General features: G+C 52.9%; 1 protein-coding gene across 3 annotated transcripts in view; it reads left to right on the forward strand.

Moving 5' to 3' along the window:
* The window catches only part of MAN1C1 (mannosidase alpha class 1C member 1), a 159,025-nt gene that overhangs the window by 130,366 nt on the left and 11,544 nt on the right, over nt 1–17,115 (forward strand). For all 3 annotated transcript variants that reach the window (XM_036914787.2, XM_036914786.2, XM_036914785.2), the window contains 3 exons: nt 1,643–1,737; nt 8,706–8,832; nt 12,329–12,422. In XM_036914787.2, coding sequence (XP_036770682.1) covers nt 1,643–1,737; nt 8,706–8,832; nt 12,329–12,422 — 316 coding nt within the window. The remainder of the gene's footprint in view (nt 1–1,642; nt 1,738–8,705; nt 8,833–12,328; nt 12,423–17,115) is intronic.

The raw sequence follows: 17,115 nt of genomic DNA on the forward strand, positions 1-17,115 counted from the left end.
GTTGCTGAACCAGTGGCTTATGGGGTGACACGAGGCTTTGGAATCTGATTCTAGACAAGCTCCCCCAGAGGTTCTGACGTGGCTGGGTCCCATCTCTGGCACTGGATGCTGCCTTCTTCTCGCGCATCACTGCAGGGCCCTGGGGCCCATCTTCCCTTCCCTCCCTCCCTAAGCAGGAGCCACACCTGCCTCTTAGGCTGCTGATCCACAGCTCGTAGGGGAGTTCATGGATGCTTCCCTCACTGCATTCCCCGAACAGCTGCCTTGGCATTTTTCAAGCATGTGTTGGGATGGGGAACCTCAGGAAGACTTTGTTTTGAAACAACACACAGGAGGTCAGCAAACTGGGTCACCCTTGAGCTCCAGAAGTAAAGGACCTGTGTGCTGTTCCCCCCAGGAGCAGCTGCTTAGAGATTTCCAGTCTCACATATTAAAAAATAATGTTTATTGTGGATTTGTTTTTATTATAAAAATTGCACAGAAAATAGAGAAAGCCAAAAGAAGAGAACCTACCCACCAAGGAGACCATTATTAATATTCTGATGATATATCTGTGAATATAATATTTTGGAATATTACATTCTGAAATATTAATCATTGTTAATATTTCCTTCCAAACTTTTTTCCTCACATGTCCACATGAATATAATTTTTAGTAAAGTTGAATCGCACTATTTTGAAATATTTTCCTCTTAACAGATTGTAAGCCCTTCCTTTGCTATTGAATAACCTTCTACAGCATCATTTCAGTGGTCACATGCTAACCCACTGCATGGATAAGCCATAATTTAACCACTTCCCTACTGTTTGATATTTGGAGTATTTCCATTTCTCCCCTATTCTAAACAATGCTGGAATAAATAGCCGTAGAGGTAAATCTTTACATCCTTGATTATTTATTTCCTTAGAATAAATTCCTAGAAGGGAAACTGCTGAGTCAGAAGTCATGGGCACTCTTGAATGAAGCAGAAGATCAGTTTGAGGGGGTCAGAGCCTCCGGCGGGGGCCCTGCGGCCTGGAACCTCCTGCTCCCTCCCTTACCATCAGCCATCTCAGTCGGTTAGCCATTCACCTTCTCTGTTCACATCTGTGAAATGGGAAGAGTGTGCAAAATCAGAATGTCAAAGGGGAAAGGCCACTCCCCTGGTTACACAAGGGAAGGAGTGGTTTGCTGAGAAGCACACAGAAGCCAAGCTCTGGGGTCAGGACAGGGTGGGGACTGGGCTCCCAGACCTGTGCTCCTTGTACTCGGTCCAAACGTGTTTCCTACGTGCCTGGCCTGTGACTTCCCGTGGGTGGGCAGGGACTGCCTTTGGTGCTGCCCTGACTGCCTCATCTTCCCACTGGTCACCCTAGTCACTTATAACACTGAGCCCTCCTCACAGTCCTGACACTGGGAAAGGCTTTACAAGTTCATAACTCCCAGGAGCCCTGAGAAGGCAACACTGTCTTCGTTTTATGAACAAGGGAGGAGTCGAGGCTCAGAGAGAGGTGCCTTACTTGAGACCGTGGAGCCAGTTCACATCCAGGCCTGCCGCGGTGCCCCCTCCCTCTCTGAGCCCCGCCGCGGTGGCAGGAGCAGCCTGTGGCGATGGCACCCCCCCGCCTGGACTCACTGTGCCCTCTGACCCTTTTCTTACAGGTGTTCCGAGTCAAGGCCATCAAGCTTGGGGAGAAACTCCTGCCAGCCTTCAACACCCCCACAGGAATCCCAAAAGGCGTCGTGAACTTCAAAAGGTAGGGCGCCTTCCGATCCCCTCCTGCTCTTGGCCGCCTCTGCAAGGAGGCGCAGGGAGAGCTCACTGCCCACCTCGGCCGTCACAGAGTCAGGGCACAGGGAACACCAGCCTTAGCCAAGGGCTCTCCTGGGCTGCTGTCTGACACCAAGCCTGGTTCTCAGGGTTTAGGATACCCAGGGCCTGATCTTCCTAGGGTGGGGAGGGGGCAGCTGTTCCTCTGTGACCGTCCCACAGCACTGCCCTGACTCACAGCCCTCCAGATATGCCCCAACCTGGACATCCCTAAAGATGCAAGGGGGTCTCGGGGCCAGGGGTAGTGGGACTCCCAGTCTGCCGACCCCCAGCAGGGCTTGGTCTCAGGAGCCCAGTGTCAGAACCCAGAGGGACTTCTGGGAGCATCCAGCCCACAGAGGGTCAGACTTGGAGGAGTAAAGGTCATATAACCCTGGCAGAGGTCAGAGAAGCCAGTAACTGACCTTCCCAGGACACAAACCCAGTACTTCCAACTCCTTTTTTTTTTTTTTTTTTGAGAGGGCATCTCTCATATTTATTGATCAAATGGTTGTTAACAACAATAAAATTCTGTATAGGGGAGTCAATGCTCAATGCACAATCATTAATCCACCCCCAGCCTAATTCTCATCAGTCTCCAATCTTCAGAAGCATAACGAACAAGTTCTTACATGGTGGACAAATTCTTACATAGTGAGTAAGTTCCTACATGGTGAACAGTGCAAGGGCAGTCATCACAGAAACTTTCGGTTTTGATAATGCATCATGAACTATAGACAATCAGGTCAAATATGAATATTCGTTTGATTTTTATACTTGATTTATATGTGAATCCCACATTTCTCCCTTTATTATTATTATTATTTTTTTTTTAATAAAATGCTGAAGTGGTAGGTAGATGCAAGATAAAGGTAGAAAACATAGTTTAGTGTTGTAAGAGAGCAAATGTAGATGATCAGATCTGTGCCTGTAGACTATGTGTTAATCCAAGCTAGACAAGGGCAACAAAACATCCACGGATGCAGAAGATTTCTCTCAAAACAGGGGGGGTGAGGTTCTAAGCCTCACCTCTGTTGATCCCCAATTTCTCACCTGATAGCCCCCCTGCGACTGTGCCCCAACTCCATTTTTAATAATGATATTTATTGGTATTTTCCTCTCTCTACTACATTCTCATTGCAGAAAATGTGGATTTTTAACAAAAGTGTTGGATAAGATCCCCAAAAACCACGTTTCCACTAATCAAAGAAATCACTGGTGATGTTTCTTTCTATGGGCTCCACTGTAAAACACTGATTTTATTAGCCATTTCAATCATCACCCCTCCTGATCTGTTGGTTAATTGCGTGTGTGAACAGGGGTCTTTCTGGGCAGCCCTAAGTCACAGAATGCCAACATGGAAGGGGCCGTGGGCAGCACAGCTGGGGGAGGGAGAGCTGGTGGCACAGCTCTGTCCAGTTCCAAGCCCTCAAGGCGCTTCCCTGCGCCCCCAGCTTCCCTTGCTGCTTCCTTCCCCTTGCATGGGGCTCCAGTGTACTTCCGTCCATTCATTTTACAGAAGTGGCGACTGAGAGAGGGGAAAGGACAGGGCAGAGTCAGGAGAACTAATGGCCAGCCAGCTCCCAGGTCTGTCGAGGAGTATGAATGCTGCTCCTGGGGATCCAGATGTGCGCCATCGTCTTACCTCCCCTCACTCCATTCCTCCACCGATTGCCTTTTTCTGCCAGCTTCCCTGGCTTGAAAGCCCAGTTCATGTGCCACCTTTGCCATTAAGCCAAAAATGTCAGCCTCTCCTGGGCTCCAGGCACTCCATCTGCCTCTCCATGGCCTCCTCACACTCACACTCACATACTCCCTCAGGCTGGGAGCTTCTTAAGGGCAGGATCCATGTGAATTCTTTGCTCACCCCTTCAACAAATATTTGTGCTACAAAAAAAAGATTTAATAACGACACTGTTTCTACCATCTACCACTTGCTGAGCAATGCTGTGTGCCTAGCATTGTGCTAAGGGCTTCCATACTTGGCCTCCCCAGATGCACCCCCCCACACCAATCCTTTGAAGGTAGGTATTCATAGGATCCCCATTACTCAAATGGAGTCTCAGAGAGATAAAGTAACTTGCCCAGGATCTTTTAGCTAATAGGTAATGGCACGAAGGTTTAAACCCATTTCGTGACAGATTGAAAGCTCTGCTCTTACCGCCTGCCTGGCACCCCCACCCCCCCAGGCAGGAGCAGGCCCTAGGAGACATCGCAGTGGGCAACCAGGGGGAGCTCTGAGGCCATCCTGAGGCCTCCTACCTGCCCAAACCTGGAAGGAAGGCTGTAATATTTCTACTGCAGGACTTCCCTGTCCCAGTCCCATTGCCTGAAGTGATTTCTTATCTCAGAATTCTCAATTCAACAATAGCTTCAGCCATCTGCCCAGGAGGGAGGGAGGCCGCAGGAGGCGAGGCAGGAGCCCTGGGCTCTGTGGAGTGTGGTTCCCTCTCTATCCTGCGGAGGTCCCACTCTTTCGGTGCCTCAATTGCTTCACCACCCCATCTTGGGCCTTGCAAACAAGAGGGGACTTGGCCTGCTCAGCATCTTCACCTACTGTCCCTGTCGTTGGACAGCATTCCTCGGAGGTGACCACACTTAAATCTCACCGTAGGCCACAGAGAGACCTTCAGGATCGATTGAGTCCCCTTCTCAGTGCCAGGGTTGACTCCTCAGAGCTGGACACTTGGATCTCTGCTAGATTCCTTTCCCATAAACACTGACCCTAGAGAAACACAGCCATCTCTCTTGGAGCCCAGACACAACACACTGCCTTCCCAGCTCCGTCTCCCGGGTCCAGCTCCTCTGGCCTCATTGCCCAGGGCCCAGGAGAGGACCTTGGCTCAGGCATCCTGCCCTCCTCTGTGCGTGGCACTGCCGGCCCCCAAGACCACCAAACCACAACCCCGGCTGTCGCCTTACCCGCGACCTCATAGCCCAGACCTGATCTGACACAGATCCTGACATTTCTGATTAAGAAAGTGCATTTATTTTTAAGCTGTTCGCGCACTGCCAGTGCAGTATACATATGTATGTATATGCATATTTCCTGGCAACACCTCCCGTTCGTTTTCTGGGTAAGAGAGTCTGTTGCTAAAAACGTCTCCCTGCTCCAGTAGGGCCCATGTGGTGTGAAGTTTGCTCTTTGGAGAGGGCCTGCTGGTGGGCCACACACTGCCACCCCTGCTCCAGGCAGGGCCCACTGTGGCAGCCCTAAGAGGAAGGGCAGGACTGGGTCCCAGCAGGAGGGGTACATCATTAGGCTCTGCCCTGAGCTGCTGGGTGAGAAGGCCCCTGGAGGGGAGGTGGTCCTCAAGCAAGAGTGACTGTTGTCCCCTAGAGGGGAGGTGTGTCTGCGTAGGCCAGCTCTGGAGGCAGAGGCAGGGACAGCCGTGACCTGTGACCTGCAAGGAGCCCTGGCCTCCCTGGCAGAGTGGCTGTGGCCGAGCCAAGGACCCCTGTGGCTGAATCAGTCTCTGTCCCTGGCTCCCTCTCACTTACACACACACACACACACGGACGTACACTCTACAGCCACCCAATCCAAATCATACAGGCTCAGATACACACAAGATCACCTTGTCACACACACCTGCACCCATACCTATGTGCCCATGTTCACACACAAATATGCATTTACATATGTATGCTCAGGGCATACTCAGATCTAACATCTCAATAATTACTAATATTTATAAAGTGCTCACTGTGTGCCAGGCACAATGTGAGCATGTGATATGAATTCTCTTTTCAACCTCACAACAACCACGTGGAACCCATTTTACCAGTGAAGAACCTGAGACTCAGAGAGGTGAGGTAACTTGCCCAAGGTCACAGAAGCAGAGCAAAATTAGAATTACAATCAAGGTCTGTCTGGCTCCAAAGTTAGCAATTACAGCATATACATGAGTACACGCATGTAGACGCTTCCACTGGGCTGAGGGGGAACACTGTGGAGGAGCCTCTCCTGCCAGGGGAGAGAGCACAGGCTTCAGGCCCACTTGCAGGCTTAAAAGGCCAAGAGGGGAGAGCGAGAGTTTCTGTGAGCCCATTGCCTCTTGGGGCTGCTCAGACCTCCTGGTCTCTGGAGGCTGCCTGGAACAGAGGAATTTGGGGCACAAAAGCACCTAGGATTTGTATTCAGCTTTGCCAGCTCTGTCACTTACTGTGTGACCTCGGGATGGTGTCTCCTCCTCTCTGAGCCTGAGTATCCTCACCTATGAAATAAGAACCATGGTATCTACCGCTGAAATTGGATGTGAAGGTAAGATAAGGTAACACAGCTGCCTGGTGCATATTGGGAACTTAAAAACTCAAACAATATGTAATTTTCATGTACATAATTACATAATGTTTAAAATGGCAGTAATCATGTGCAGAATTTATACCCCACAATGATTCTATGAAGTGTGGGTGCTCATTTAACAGATGAGGAAACTGAGGTCTAGAGAAATTACCCGATCTGCCTGAGGTCACCTAGCTGGGAAGTGGGGAGCCAGCATTTGTAACCAGGCAGAAGAGAGGAGGGCGCTGCCCACTGCCTGCCTCTGCCCAGCCCCGGCTGCGCCTGTCTGCCAGGGCGGCCCCACTACAGGAAGCCCACTTGGGAGGGTGAGCCTTGGCAGAGCTGGAGAGGAAGGGGAGGCTAATGTGGGAAAAATGACAACAAAAGGCAGCTGGGTGGCTGGTGGCTTTTTTTTTTTTTTTTACCTTGAATTTCTCTGTGAGGGCAGGAAGCATCAATTATTCAGGAAACCCTATGTGGGTACTGCAGCTCCCACTGAGATCACAAACAGGAGGGAGAAGTCTCACTTGGCCTGGGGGGAAGAGGCTCTTGGGGGAAGGACTCCCCCTTCCCTCTGGGTGGGAAGCCCCCTGGGGAAGGGCCCTCCCAGGTGGCAGACCTCCATGTGAATCCCACCTCCACCACCTGCGGGCTCTGACCTCCGACGCCCGACTTCCCTCTCCCCGCCTCGGCTTCCTCCTTTGCACACTGGGATTAACGATGCTTTACCGTGTGGACTTTAAGGGAAGTCACGACGCAGACAGCTTGCCCCTGTGCCCGGCATCTGCAGCGGCTCAAGAAACAGAAGGTGTTTTATTTATTATCCAGGAATGAACTTTCTGCTCTCTGTTGCCCATCCGTCTCCACCTGCCCCCTGCCCCTGCCAGGGAAACAGCCAGGGAAGGGGAGACAGGAAGAAGGGGCTGGGGATCATCTTAGTTCACTGAGGTCACCTGCTCTTAAAGACCCTAAAATTCAAGCCCTCCCTCTCTGGAATCAGCTGAGAAACTGATGAGTTTCCTGACTCCCCCAGAAACTACATGCAAGCCCGATAATGGAGTTTAGAGAGAAGGGCAGCCTCAGGGGAGCCCCAGACAAGCCCAGAAAAAGGGGTACCCCTCAGGTGGCAATGCATGACCTCCCAGACCCCCCGTCCATCCCCCACACCTGCCTTCCCAAGTCCGTCTTGGGAGACAGACAGAGGCCAGTTCCTGGACAGTCGGAGCTCTCACAGTGAGGAAGCAGAGGGGCTTCCCAGAGGGCCCAGCAGAGCCAGCCCCTCCGCCTGTCACGCCAGCCGCACCTTGGAGCCCCTACAAATAGGGGGCGCTCATTCCACCCTGCTCTGTCCCCACCCTCTGTCCCCCACAAGCTCCTTGCAGAGGGAGGTTGACCCCTGTCCCCTCATTGTTCTAAATGTTTCACAGGAAAGATAATCATGATACATATGAGGAAACTGAGGCATGGGGAGGGAAGCAGCTTTCCCAAGGCCACCTCCATTCTGCACCTTCCTCTTCTCCCTGAATCTTACAAAGCCCTGGGAACAGAGACAGGAACGAGTTACCCTTACCCCGTTTGCTGGATGCAATAACTACCGTGCACAAAGAGGAAATGGTTTGCCCAAGGCCTCTCAGCTAACAACCTTGAACCTGAGCCTCCTGGCTGCAGATCCCGGGGGAATTCAAGGGCCAGCACCTGGAAAGGCAGCAGCGTCCTTGCTTATTGTTGTATAAGTAGAAGAGAGGCAGGCTGTGCAGTGGTCAGGACCAGCCCTGGCAGCCCACCAGCCTTGGGTCCCAGGTGCTCCGCTGTGTGATCTTGGGTGGGCGACATCATGTCCTGTGCCTTATTTTCCTCATCTGTAAAATGGGCAGTTGGGAGCATTACCTGAGACCCTGCCTCTGTACTTCTCCATGCTGTTATCTAAGATAATGAGGAAACTTGCTCTGAGAGCCCCTGTTTCCTTTATCACCAACCTTGGGCTTCCCCAGGGACCAGCAGCTCTAAGTGTGTGGTCAGAGCCACCTGCCCGTCAGGTGTGGGTGACACAGTATTGCAGGTGGGGGCCATTGTATGTCCTCAGGCAGCACTGACAGTGTGGGGAGAGAGAAAGGGCCAGGTGGGGACCCTGCTGTTCATCTGTCCCGTTCAGGCCCCCGCCGCAGCCCCATTTACCCTCCGCACACAGCACCACTGACAGTGAAGCGGCTGAGTCGCCTTCAGCCGGGATGAGAAGAGTGCTCCTGGGGTCTTTGTGGACCCTGACAGCCTGGTCGGTATCACCTGCAAATTTAGCATCACTCGTGTGCCACCAGGGCAGCTCTGCCACTATCCTACTCAATCCCACACGTCTTATGCGGGCTGCTTGACAACAGAAACAAAGAGAACTGCAAGTCAGACACAAACCTGGGTTAGGTCCCCTCCAGCCAGGCACCTCCGTCCTCATCAGCAAAATGGGACTATCACCAGGCCCGACCCCCAGGGAGGATTAGCTGAGATAGTGCGTGGAAGCTCCTAGTCCAGTGCCTGACACATCGTAAGTGCTCCCCCAGGAAGCGGTCACTGTTACTCTCAGCAGGGGAGCCAGCCCAGCCAGCAGGGGGCTGACCTGGGCTGCCTCCATCTTCCAGTGGCTCCAACAGAAGCTGGGGCTGGGCCGTGGCTGGGAGCAGCAGCATCCTGGCGGAGTTTGGGTCCCTGCACTTGGAGTTCTTACACCTCACCGAGCTCTCTGGCAACCATGTCTTCGCAGAAAAGGCAAGTCTTCTCCCGGCTCCCTCCCCAAACAGCTCCGACCTCTTCTCCCCCAGGAGAACAGAGGCTGATTGAGAGCCCATCACAGGCCACAGGGAGGGAGGGTGGGTGGGTGGGGAACTCAGAAGGCCTCCAGCCACCACTGATACAGCGCAAAGTTACTCTGGGAGTCGTGTTGGTCCCAGAAGCCAGGGGGCAGGGAAGGTGAGCCCAGGGGGTGATCAGGATCCCCTAGGGCAGGGCAGAGACAAAGCTGCCAGCGAGGTTTTCACTGGTATGCACATCAGCTCCACGGCAAACACACATATGGGAAATCTGGAGAAAGTGCAACAACTGAAATCCTGAAATCCAGGCGCCTGCTTGCTCACCTGGGCAAGAACTGGCCACGGGGTGCACAAGCCGCCTTTCCAGGGACAATTAGCTTGTTCATGTGAGGACTGCCTGCCAGCCCTTCCAGATGCCCCTCCAGCTCATGCTGTCACTGGGCAGGCAAAGCCATTTCCCTCTACAGCAGGGACAAGCATCTGGCTAAGGCCACGGGTGCTGAGAGCTGGCATCCTGGCCATAGTCCACCCAGACAGGTGCTGTCCCTCCCCTCTGTGAAGGCCCCCAGAAGGAGCAGTTCCTCAGTGTCGCAGCCTTTGGCCATCACACTGTCTGGAAGTGTCTCCGTGGGTCTAACCCTAAACCCAGAGAACGGACGCATACGCAGCACCCTTAGTGGCTCTCAGGCTCACCAGCAATTGTTCCTTGCTGAGTCCTGCCCAGGGAGTGAAGCCCTGCCCTGCAAGAACCCTTTGGAGGCCCCCACACCTTCTCTTCCCCTCGCCCCCCTCCCCGAATGTTGGCGTCTTAGAACGCCCAGGGAGCTGGGAGGTCACAGATCCACACCTTTACCCCGTGGCTCCGGTCTCATGCCAGCCGGCCAGCCTCCTGGCACCTGTAAGGAAACGAATCTCTGGGCGTCACTCAGAAGTCTGCATTTTTAATAAACTCATGTGCTTTTTGATGCCTGATTTAGGACTACTGCTTTTTCAATGTGGGAATTCACCTGGGCATTCTTGAGAAGCTGAAGAAGAGCTTTTCGACCCCTTGATTACTTCCTCTGCATTAGGGATCTTAAACAGCCAATTAAACCCTAAACAGCCAATCACATCAGACCTTCCTTCAGAAGCTGTTCCTGATATTGAGAGGGTGTCTGCCTTCAGCAGCTTTTCCCTTGCATAGGCATACCTAGTTTTATCGAGCTTCACTTTATTGCACTCGGCAGGTATTGCATTTTTTACAAATCGAATGTTTCTGGCAACCTTGTGTCAAAAAGGTATCGACGCCATTTTTTCAACAGCATTTGCTCATTTTGTGTCTCTGTGTCACGTTTTGGTAATTCTCACCATATTTCAACCTTGTCATAATTTTGTTACGGTGACCTGTGATCAATGATCATCAAAAGCTCAGTTGATGGTTAGCATTTTTAGCAATAAAGAGTCTTTTAATTAAGGCATTACACTGTATTTTAGACACGATACTATTGATCACACACTTGAAAGACTGCAGTATAGTGTAAACATAACTATATGCACAGGGAAACCAGAACGTGCCTTTGACCAGCTTTATAGCAGTATTTGCTTTATTGTGGTGGTCTGGAACCCAACCCACAATGTCTCCGAGGTGTGCCTATACTACGAGGAACCTGCTGCCCTGTTATATGCCCTCTTGAAAGTTTGTGGAATAAATTTAATCCCACTTACAAATGGGTGTTATTTTCTGATTCTTTTTCCCACTTCCAAGCGCTCCCTGCCCCCTGTTCCTCTATTGCTCTTGGGCTGATCTCCTCTAGGAAGATCTTGACGGTCTCAAATGGCCTGGGACGAGAGAGCCTCACTCTGGTCCCCAGCTGGCCACGAGATACCAGCTACCACTGCCTGTGCACCTACTGTGTGCTGGGTTCCTTATAGTGTCTCTGATCCTCCCAACAACTCTATGAAGTAGGACTTCCTGTTATCTCCATTTTACAGAGGAGGAAACTGAGGCCCAGAGAAGTTAAATCACTCATCCCGGGTCATTCAGCTCCTCGGTGAGAGAGCCAGGGCCAGGCCTTTGGACCTCCTGGCTCTGAGGTCCCGCACTTGCTCTTCCAGGACAGATCAGTACGGCAGACTGCAGGCTTCTTCTCTGGAGTCAATCTGCCTCTTTCTCTCTGTCTCTACATTTACATTCTCTGGCTATTTTCATCCCCCAGTCATGCCTCCCACAGAGGCGATTATTGGCAGTCAACAAATTGGCCCAAATTCTACAAGCACCCGCACCCTCTGGGGGAGCTAATAAAGCCTGCTTCGCTGCTCACCACCAGGCCAGCTGAGAATACCTCAGGTACCAGCGCATTCCTGCCCCCATAGTGGACTCCGTCAGTGTCGATGGCTGAAATCTGAGGCGGCAAACCAAAGCGCAGACCCTGGAAAGAAAGGTCTGACAGCTAAAAGGCTGCTCTTCCTGCTCCTCCCTTACAGATCAGTCTATGAGTGGGATACAGGACGGTCCCCGCGGGCCCTTCTGTCCAGGCAGATTCTGTCCTGGGAGCTTTTCGGGTGGTGCCAAAGAGCAGGCCCTGAGGGATCAAGCCTTCCTGCTTCTTGCCCTTCACAGCCCCAGAGGTTGCAGATCCAGCCTCTTCTTGTCCCAGGCTGTGCTGCACATCCCTGTGGTCCCTGCCCTGAACTGTGTAGGAGCCACGCTGCTCCCTGTGGTCAGACAACAGCTGACTCAAGTCCTGGCTGTGCTGCTTACCACCTGGGTGCCCACAGGCAAGTCACCTAACCTGTCTGAGCTTCAGGTTTTCATCTGTTAAACAGAGATACTGTATAGGTTGTTCTAAGGGTTGGAGATTATGTATATAATGGGTCTGGCTCAGAGGAACTGAGAAACGTTAACAGCTCTTGTAGTTGCTGTTTCTCAAACCCTGAGATGCTAATAGGCATCTGATAGGCACCCCTAATAGGGCACAGGGTTATTGGGCAGCACAGACTCTCCTCTGGAATGGTTCCTATGGCATCAAATAAAATAACATACTACTAGGTCGAACCATCTGAAGTTGTCAACATTTGGCCATTTCTGCCCTATTAAAAAGGCCATCTTACCTAGCTGTCACAGGTGAGCTGCTGTCACTTATATGAACCCTCATCCTAAGAACACACCCACCAAAGCAATTCGCAATGAGGTTGGGAGTAGGGGGCCTGGCAGGGCCCCAGGTGGAGCGGTCAGTGCACAGGTTGGGGGGCAGGCCCCCCCCATGGCCGTGGCCTGCCACACCCCGGGCATGGGCACCAGGGCAAGGCCATCTCCCCACCGCGGGCTGGAGCCTGCTGTTGGTCATGCGTGCTCCCTGCCTGCCTCATGGGGAGGCTTCCTCTGGATTTGAGCCAGCTGCCTCAGTCCCCGATGGGCTGGGAGTTGGCTGGCTGGCTCGGGAAGTGAAGTGTGCCTGGTGTCCATTTCTCGGCAGGTCAGGAACATCCGGAAGGTCCTCAGGAAGATCGATAAGCCCTTCGGCCTCTACCCCAACTTCCTCAGCCCAGTGAGCGGGAACTGGATGCAACGTGAGTACAGGAGGCCGCTGCCCCTCCTGGGCCAGGCACCTGGGCTGAGTGAGGAAGGATGCATTCCTCAGAGCCACCTGCCCGCGAGGCATTCACCCAGGGCTCCTGGCTGCCGCCCACCCTGCCAGGCGTGGGGAGTTTCATTGTTGTCTTGCTGTTGTGACCAGTGTGATGGCGGCCGTGGAGTAAGGTCCTGCCCTGTGTACTGCCCCACACTAGCGGTCTCCAGCCTCCCATCTTTAGGGTGCCCCTGAACCCCCCATCATCCCCAAACTTGTAGAAATGTTCCAGATAGAATAGTCTACTCTGGAAGTGGTTGCCAGAAAGGCCACACATTCTCCCCCAGCCCCTTTGATCCAGTTCCTCACCTCCAACTTTAGCTTTTTTATTTTTATTTTTTTAATTTAAGCAGAGCCTAACCATGCAGCCATAGAAAAATTATTAATTTGCTGCTGTATCTTATACCTGCAAGAATCAGTCTGGGGACTGCCTGCTGTTCTCTGTTCAGAGGCTTGTTTCTCCACCATACAGTTGTGAGTGACCTGTGGAGCCTCATCACAGCCCCCAGCTCTACCACTGAAGCATTTAGGGGGACGCTCAGGCGGGAGAATGTTCAAAGTCTCCCAGAGCCCAGGGGTTGCTCCCCTGTCCAGAAGCCTGCCACTGCCTTGCCCTTCTAAGGCCCTGGTCATGTGGCCACGGTGCAAACGGGTGGTCACAGGTTCCGTGGACCCTGCCTCTGCCCAAACAAGGATCCCTCTCCCTTTCCCCCAGCTCCAGCCCCAGTTGCTATGGCATCAGCAAGGGCTCTGGGGCAAATAGACATGAGTCTAATTATTGCATGAGGGGGAGGAATTCACTTCGTCTCTTTGAGCCTTGTCTTCCTTTCCTGCAAATTGGGAGAGCTAGGCATATGTTCTTTATGTACCAGTGGCAGGGTGGGGGAGGAATGGTCAGAAGCTGCAGGAAGCAGATTTCAGTTCATCTTCCAAAGACCATATGGGTGTCCTAAAAGGTAATGCGCATCCATCAGTACAAGCATGCAGGCAGGGCCTGGAGGGCTGGCACACCGCAGGATACTGTGGAGAAACTGCAGAGGCCTGTCCTTCCAACCCTGAGCCTCTATGATCCTCAGGTCCGAGGAGGCTCAGAAAATTCGATCCAGGAATTTTCCCCAGTGATGACCTCACTCCCAAGTGGCCTCCTGCAAAAACCGCTGATAGAAATGCAAAGTATTTTTAACCAAAACATGCTGCCAAATCCAAAAGTGCCTGGAGAAAATGAAGGTTTGAATTACAGATTATGGCCACAGGAAGAGACAGTTCAGTAACTGTTACTGCCTTTAACTGGAAGGCCTGCCTGGGTAAAGAGATAAACTGCCCCACTGCTGGCCTGCTCTAGGACAAGGCCACAGAACCCGTAAGAAGAAGGAGAGGGGCATGGCTCCCCAGTCGGAACAGCTACAGGGGCAAATTACAGGAGAGCCCCCTCGGAGAAGCATAGTTTTCTTTTTGGGCTGAGCCAAGGGTTGCAGGGCTGCACGAAGTTGGTCACATATGGAAAATTGTTTCATATTAATAAACCATGAATCCGGGGACTGCTCAAGAGCAGAGGGATGTGAAGCCCTGCCCATCGGGGCACCTGCCTTCCCCTCCCCTGGCTTTGGCACCCAGGGTCATCGCAGGTTTTCTGTGGGCTTTGTTGGGTTCTCTTTTTTTTCTTTTTTGGAAATTATGTATTTTTCCAGCAGATAATAACATTCCTGACTTGCATAAGCTAGTTGGGTTCACATTCTTTTCTCTCCTTGAATCTTCTGTTTAGCCCATTTGCAACCACAGAAATTACAGCATAGAGAGGAGGAACTGGGGCTGCATCCCAGTCCCAAGCCTCTGTGTTTGCCTGCTTTTCACTCCTGCTTGAAGCTGAGCTTCAGGGTAAGAGGGGAGACCAAGACCCTCCTGCCACTAGGACTCCTCAGCCAGGACCGCTGGCATCAAGCACAGATGAGCCCGACCCAGGCAGAGCCACTGAGAGCCCAGAGACCTACCGGCCGCTCCGCTTGGCTCCTGGAGAGGTTCCTCCTCGCCCACCACCTGAATCCCACACCCTTCCTCGGTGGGAAGTCCAGTTTCTCCCCAGTGGGTGTAGGAGGGTGAGCTGCCCATCACCCCCACCTGGCAGCCTTGGGGCTGCCTCCCTGCTGACCAGCTCCCCAGCCGGTAGGGATCGGCAGCCTCTATTGTCTCTGCTCTAAGGCTCATGGACACCAACTCATGCTCCTTTTTCACATTTTATGCATCAGAAGACAAAGGCCCAGAGGGGAAGTGGCTTGCTCCAGCTAGTGGCCAACCCATGTCTGGCTCACCCACTGAGTGGCTCAGTCCCACTCCTGTGCTTCTCTGTGCTCCACATGGGGCCGGGGACACAGCACACACACATTAGCAAGAAAGCTGTGGGACCCCAAAGAAGAACTGGCCACTTCAGTCGGGGCCCCTCAGAAATCATGCACATTTCCCCAAGAGTGTGTCATGTCTCAAACACCCATGGAACTCCTGGTGACCTGGGTCCCCTCTCCTGCTCACACCTGGTAGATGAAGGCCCCAGCCACATCACCCACACACACTCTAATCACGTGAAATCCAAACTCTTTGGCTGGGCATGTGGGGCCCTTCCCCGCCCAGCTCAAGCCTACCCTCCTTTCATTTGTTTAGGACTTACTGGGCATCTGCTAGGTGCCATACAGTTTCTGGGTATGGAATGGGAATCACACACGGTCCCTCTCCACAAGTAGCTCACAGCCTAGTGCGTTAGGCAGATCCTGAAACAGATACTTAGAGCAAGCGCTGCAAGCAGCCGGTGACAAGGCAGCGGTGGGGTGGCTGCCACTCAGCGCTTCCCCCGGGGAAGCACACTGGGCCAGCCGTGCGTGTGCCTTGTCTCACTGCTCCTCATCACCCTGCGGGGAGAGCCTGTTGTAGCCTTTTGAGAACATTGAGAGAGCCTGTCTGGGGAGGGGATGCCTGAGCAGAGGTGTAGCAGCGAGGAAACATTAGCCAGGCAAGGGGGGAGGGTATTCCTGGTGGGGGTCATCACAGGAAGAAGCTGTGTGGGAAGGCTGGAAGCTGGGAGAGACTGGGGTGGCAGAGGTGAAAGGAGGCAGGCCCAGGAGATGAGTGCCGAGATGCCAGTGCCCCAGCTGCGAGCCTGTGGCCAGGGCCCCCTTCTGTGGGCCATGGCTGTTGCAGGCTCTTAGCAGAAGCTGACCCAGTTTTGACTTGCAACATTCCCCCTCCCTCCTGCTCTGCACAGACCTCCTGCTCCAGCCATGGACGCACCATCCTCATACAGGGCCTGGCACATCCCTGGCCCCCCATTGTGCTTGCCCAGGCTGTGTCCTTACCTAGGAGTGAGGGGTGAGGGGTCCGCCATGCTGGCTCTGTGGCCCCTCTTCACACGCGAAGTCCAGCCCTCACTAAGTCCCTCCCACTCCTCCCCAAGGCTCAGGCTTCATCTGGTCTGTTGCGATTTTTCCAAGGGCTTGTGCGGGCCAGGCTTTATTTCTGGAAGGGCCGGGAGGGTTGGCTTCCTGCCAGAACCTCCTCTCAGCCCCGTCTCCAGCCCCCTGTCTACCCTCCACTTTTGGTCCCTCTCTGCGCACTTGGCCTTTGTTGCCCTATCTCTTTGTTTGCATTCTCTGGTTGACTGTGTAAAGCTGCAGGATGTCTGGGCTCTACCAGCGTGGTGCCCTTGGGGGGGCTAGTTAGGCTTGCTCTTGGTTTTCCCTTCTGGCAGATGGGGCTCATAATGCTTCCCTTACAGGGTTCTTGGGAAGATTGTTGTAAACCAGACAGTAAAGTTCCTGGCCCACAGTAGACCCTTAACAAATGGTGGCCGTTGATGTGTTCTCTGCTTCTTTCTCCCCTCTCCACCACCTTCCTTCTCTTCTCTCTTGCTACCCCTGCCTTCTCCAGAGGAGCAGGAAATACCCCCCCACCCCCAATCCCACCTTATTAGCCCAGCCCCACTTTCCTTCCTCTATGTCTCTCTGCGTAAGTGCATCATAACAGGGCACTGAAGTTTGCTCTTTGTTATACCTTTAAATGCCTATGTTCCCCTGTTGTTAATTTTTAAAGCATGTGAGTGGGGTATTTTCTGTGCCTTTGTTCTGCGCCTAAGTGCTCCTCAGTCAGCATGTCCTTCTCCTGGGGCAGCCCCGGGGGAGATCCCTCCTCATTCAGGCACAACCTGGATGTCCTGCTCCGGGCAACTCCCCACGAGGCCACCAGGGAAGAAAGGGGGTCTTCAACCCTGATTTTTTCCCTTCCTGATTCTTTGAAATACATTTATCCCAATTGGCTACATTTAAACTTGGTTTTCCAAGTGGCACAGTGCTCTGACCAACTAAACTAAGCCTCTCGTTCCTCCACTCCGTGGCCTTTTATGAACCTGCCCAGCATTAATTCCCATGCTTGTCACGGGGTAGTAAAAGTCTCTGAACTCCCTGCCACCAGGTTATCTTCATAAACAAACGCAACTCCTTTACTTAATAAGCAGAGGCCCTGCCATCCTCAGCCTGCTAAGGCACTGCGACTCATGACATGTGCGTGAGCCTGTGCCTGATGGCGCAGGATGAACATGCTCAGGACAGCCCTGGTCTCCCCCTTGTCACAGGCTGTGTCTTCTTTTCAGCCCC

Source organism: Manis pentadactyla, chromosome 4, assembly GCF_030020395.1.
Source record: "Manis pentadactyla isolate mManPen7 chromosome 4, mManPen7.hap1, whole genome shotgun sequence".
NCBI lineage: Eukaryota > Metazoa > Chordata > Mammalia > Pholidota > Manidae > Manis > Manis pentadactyla.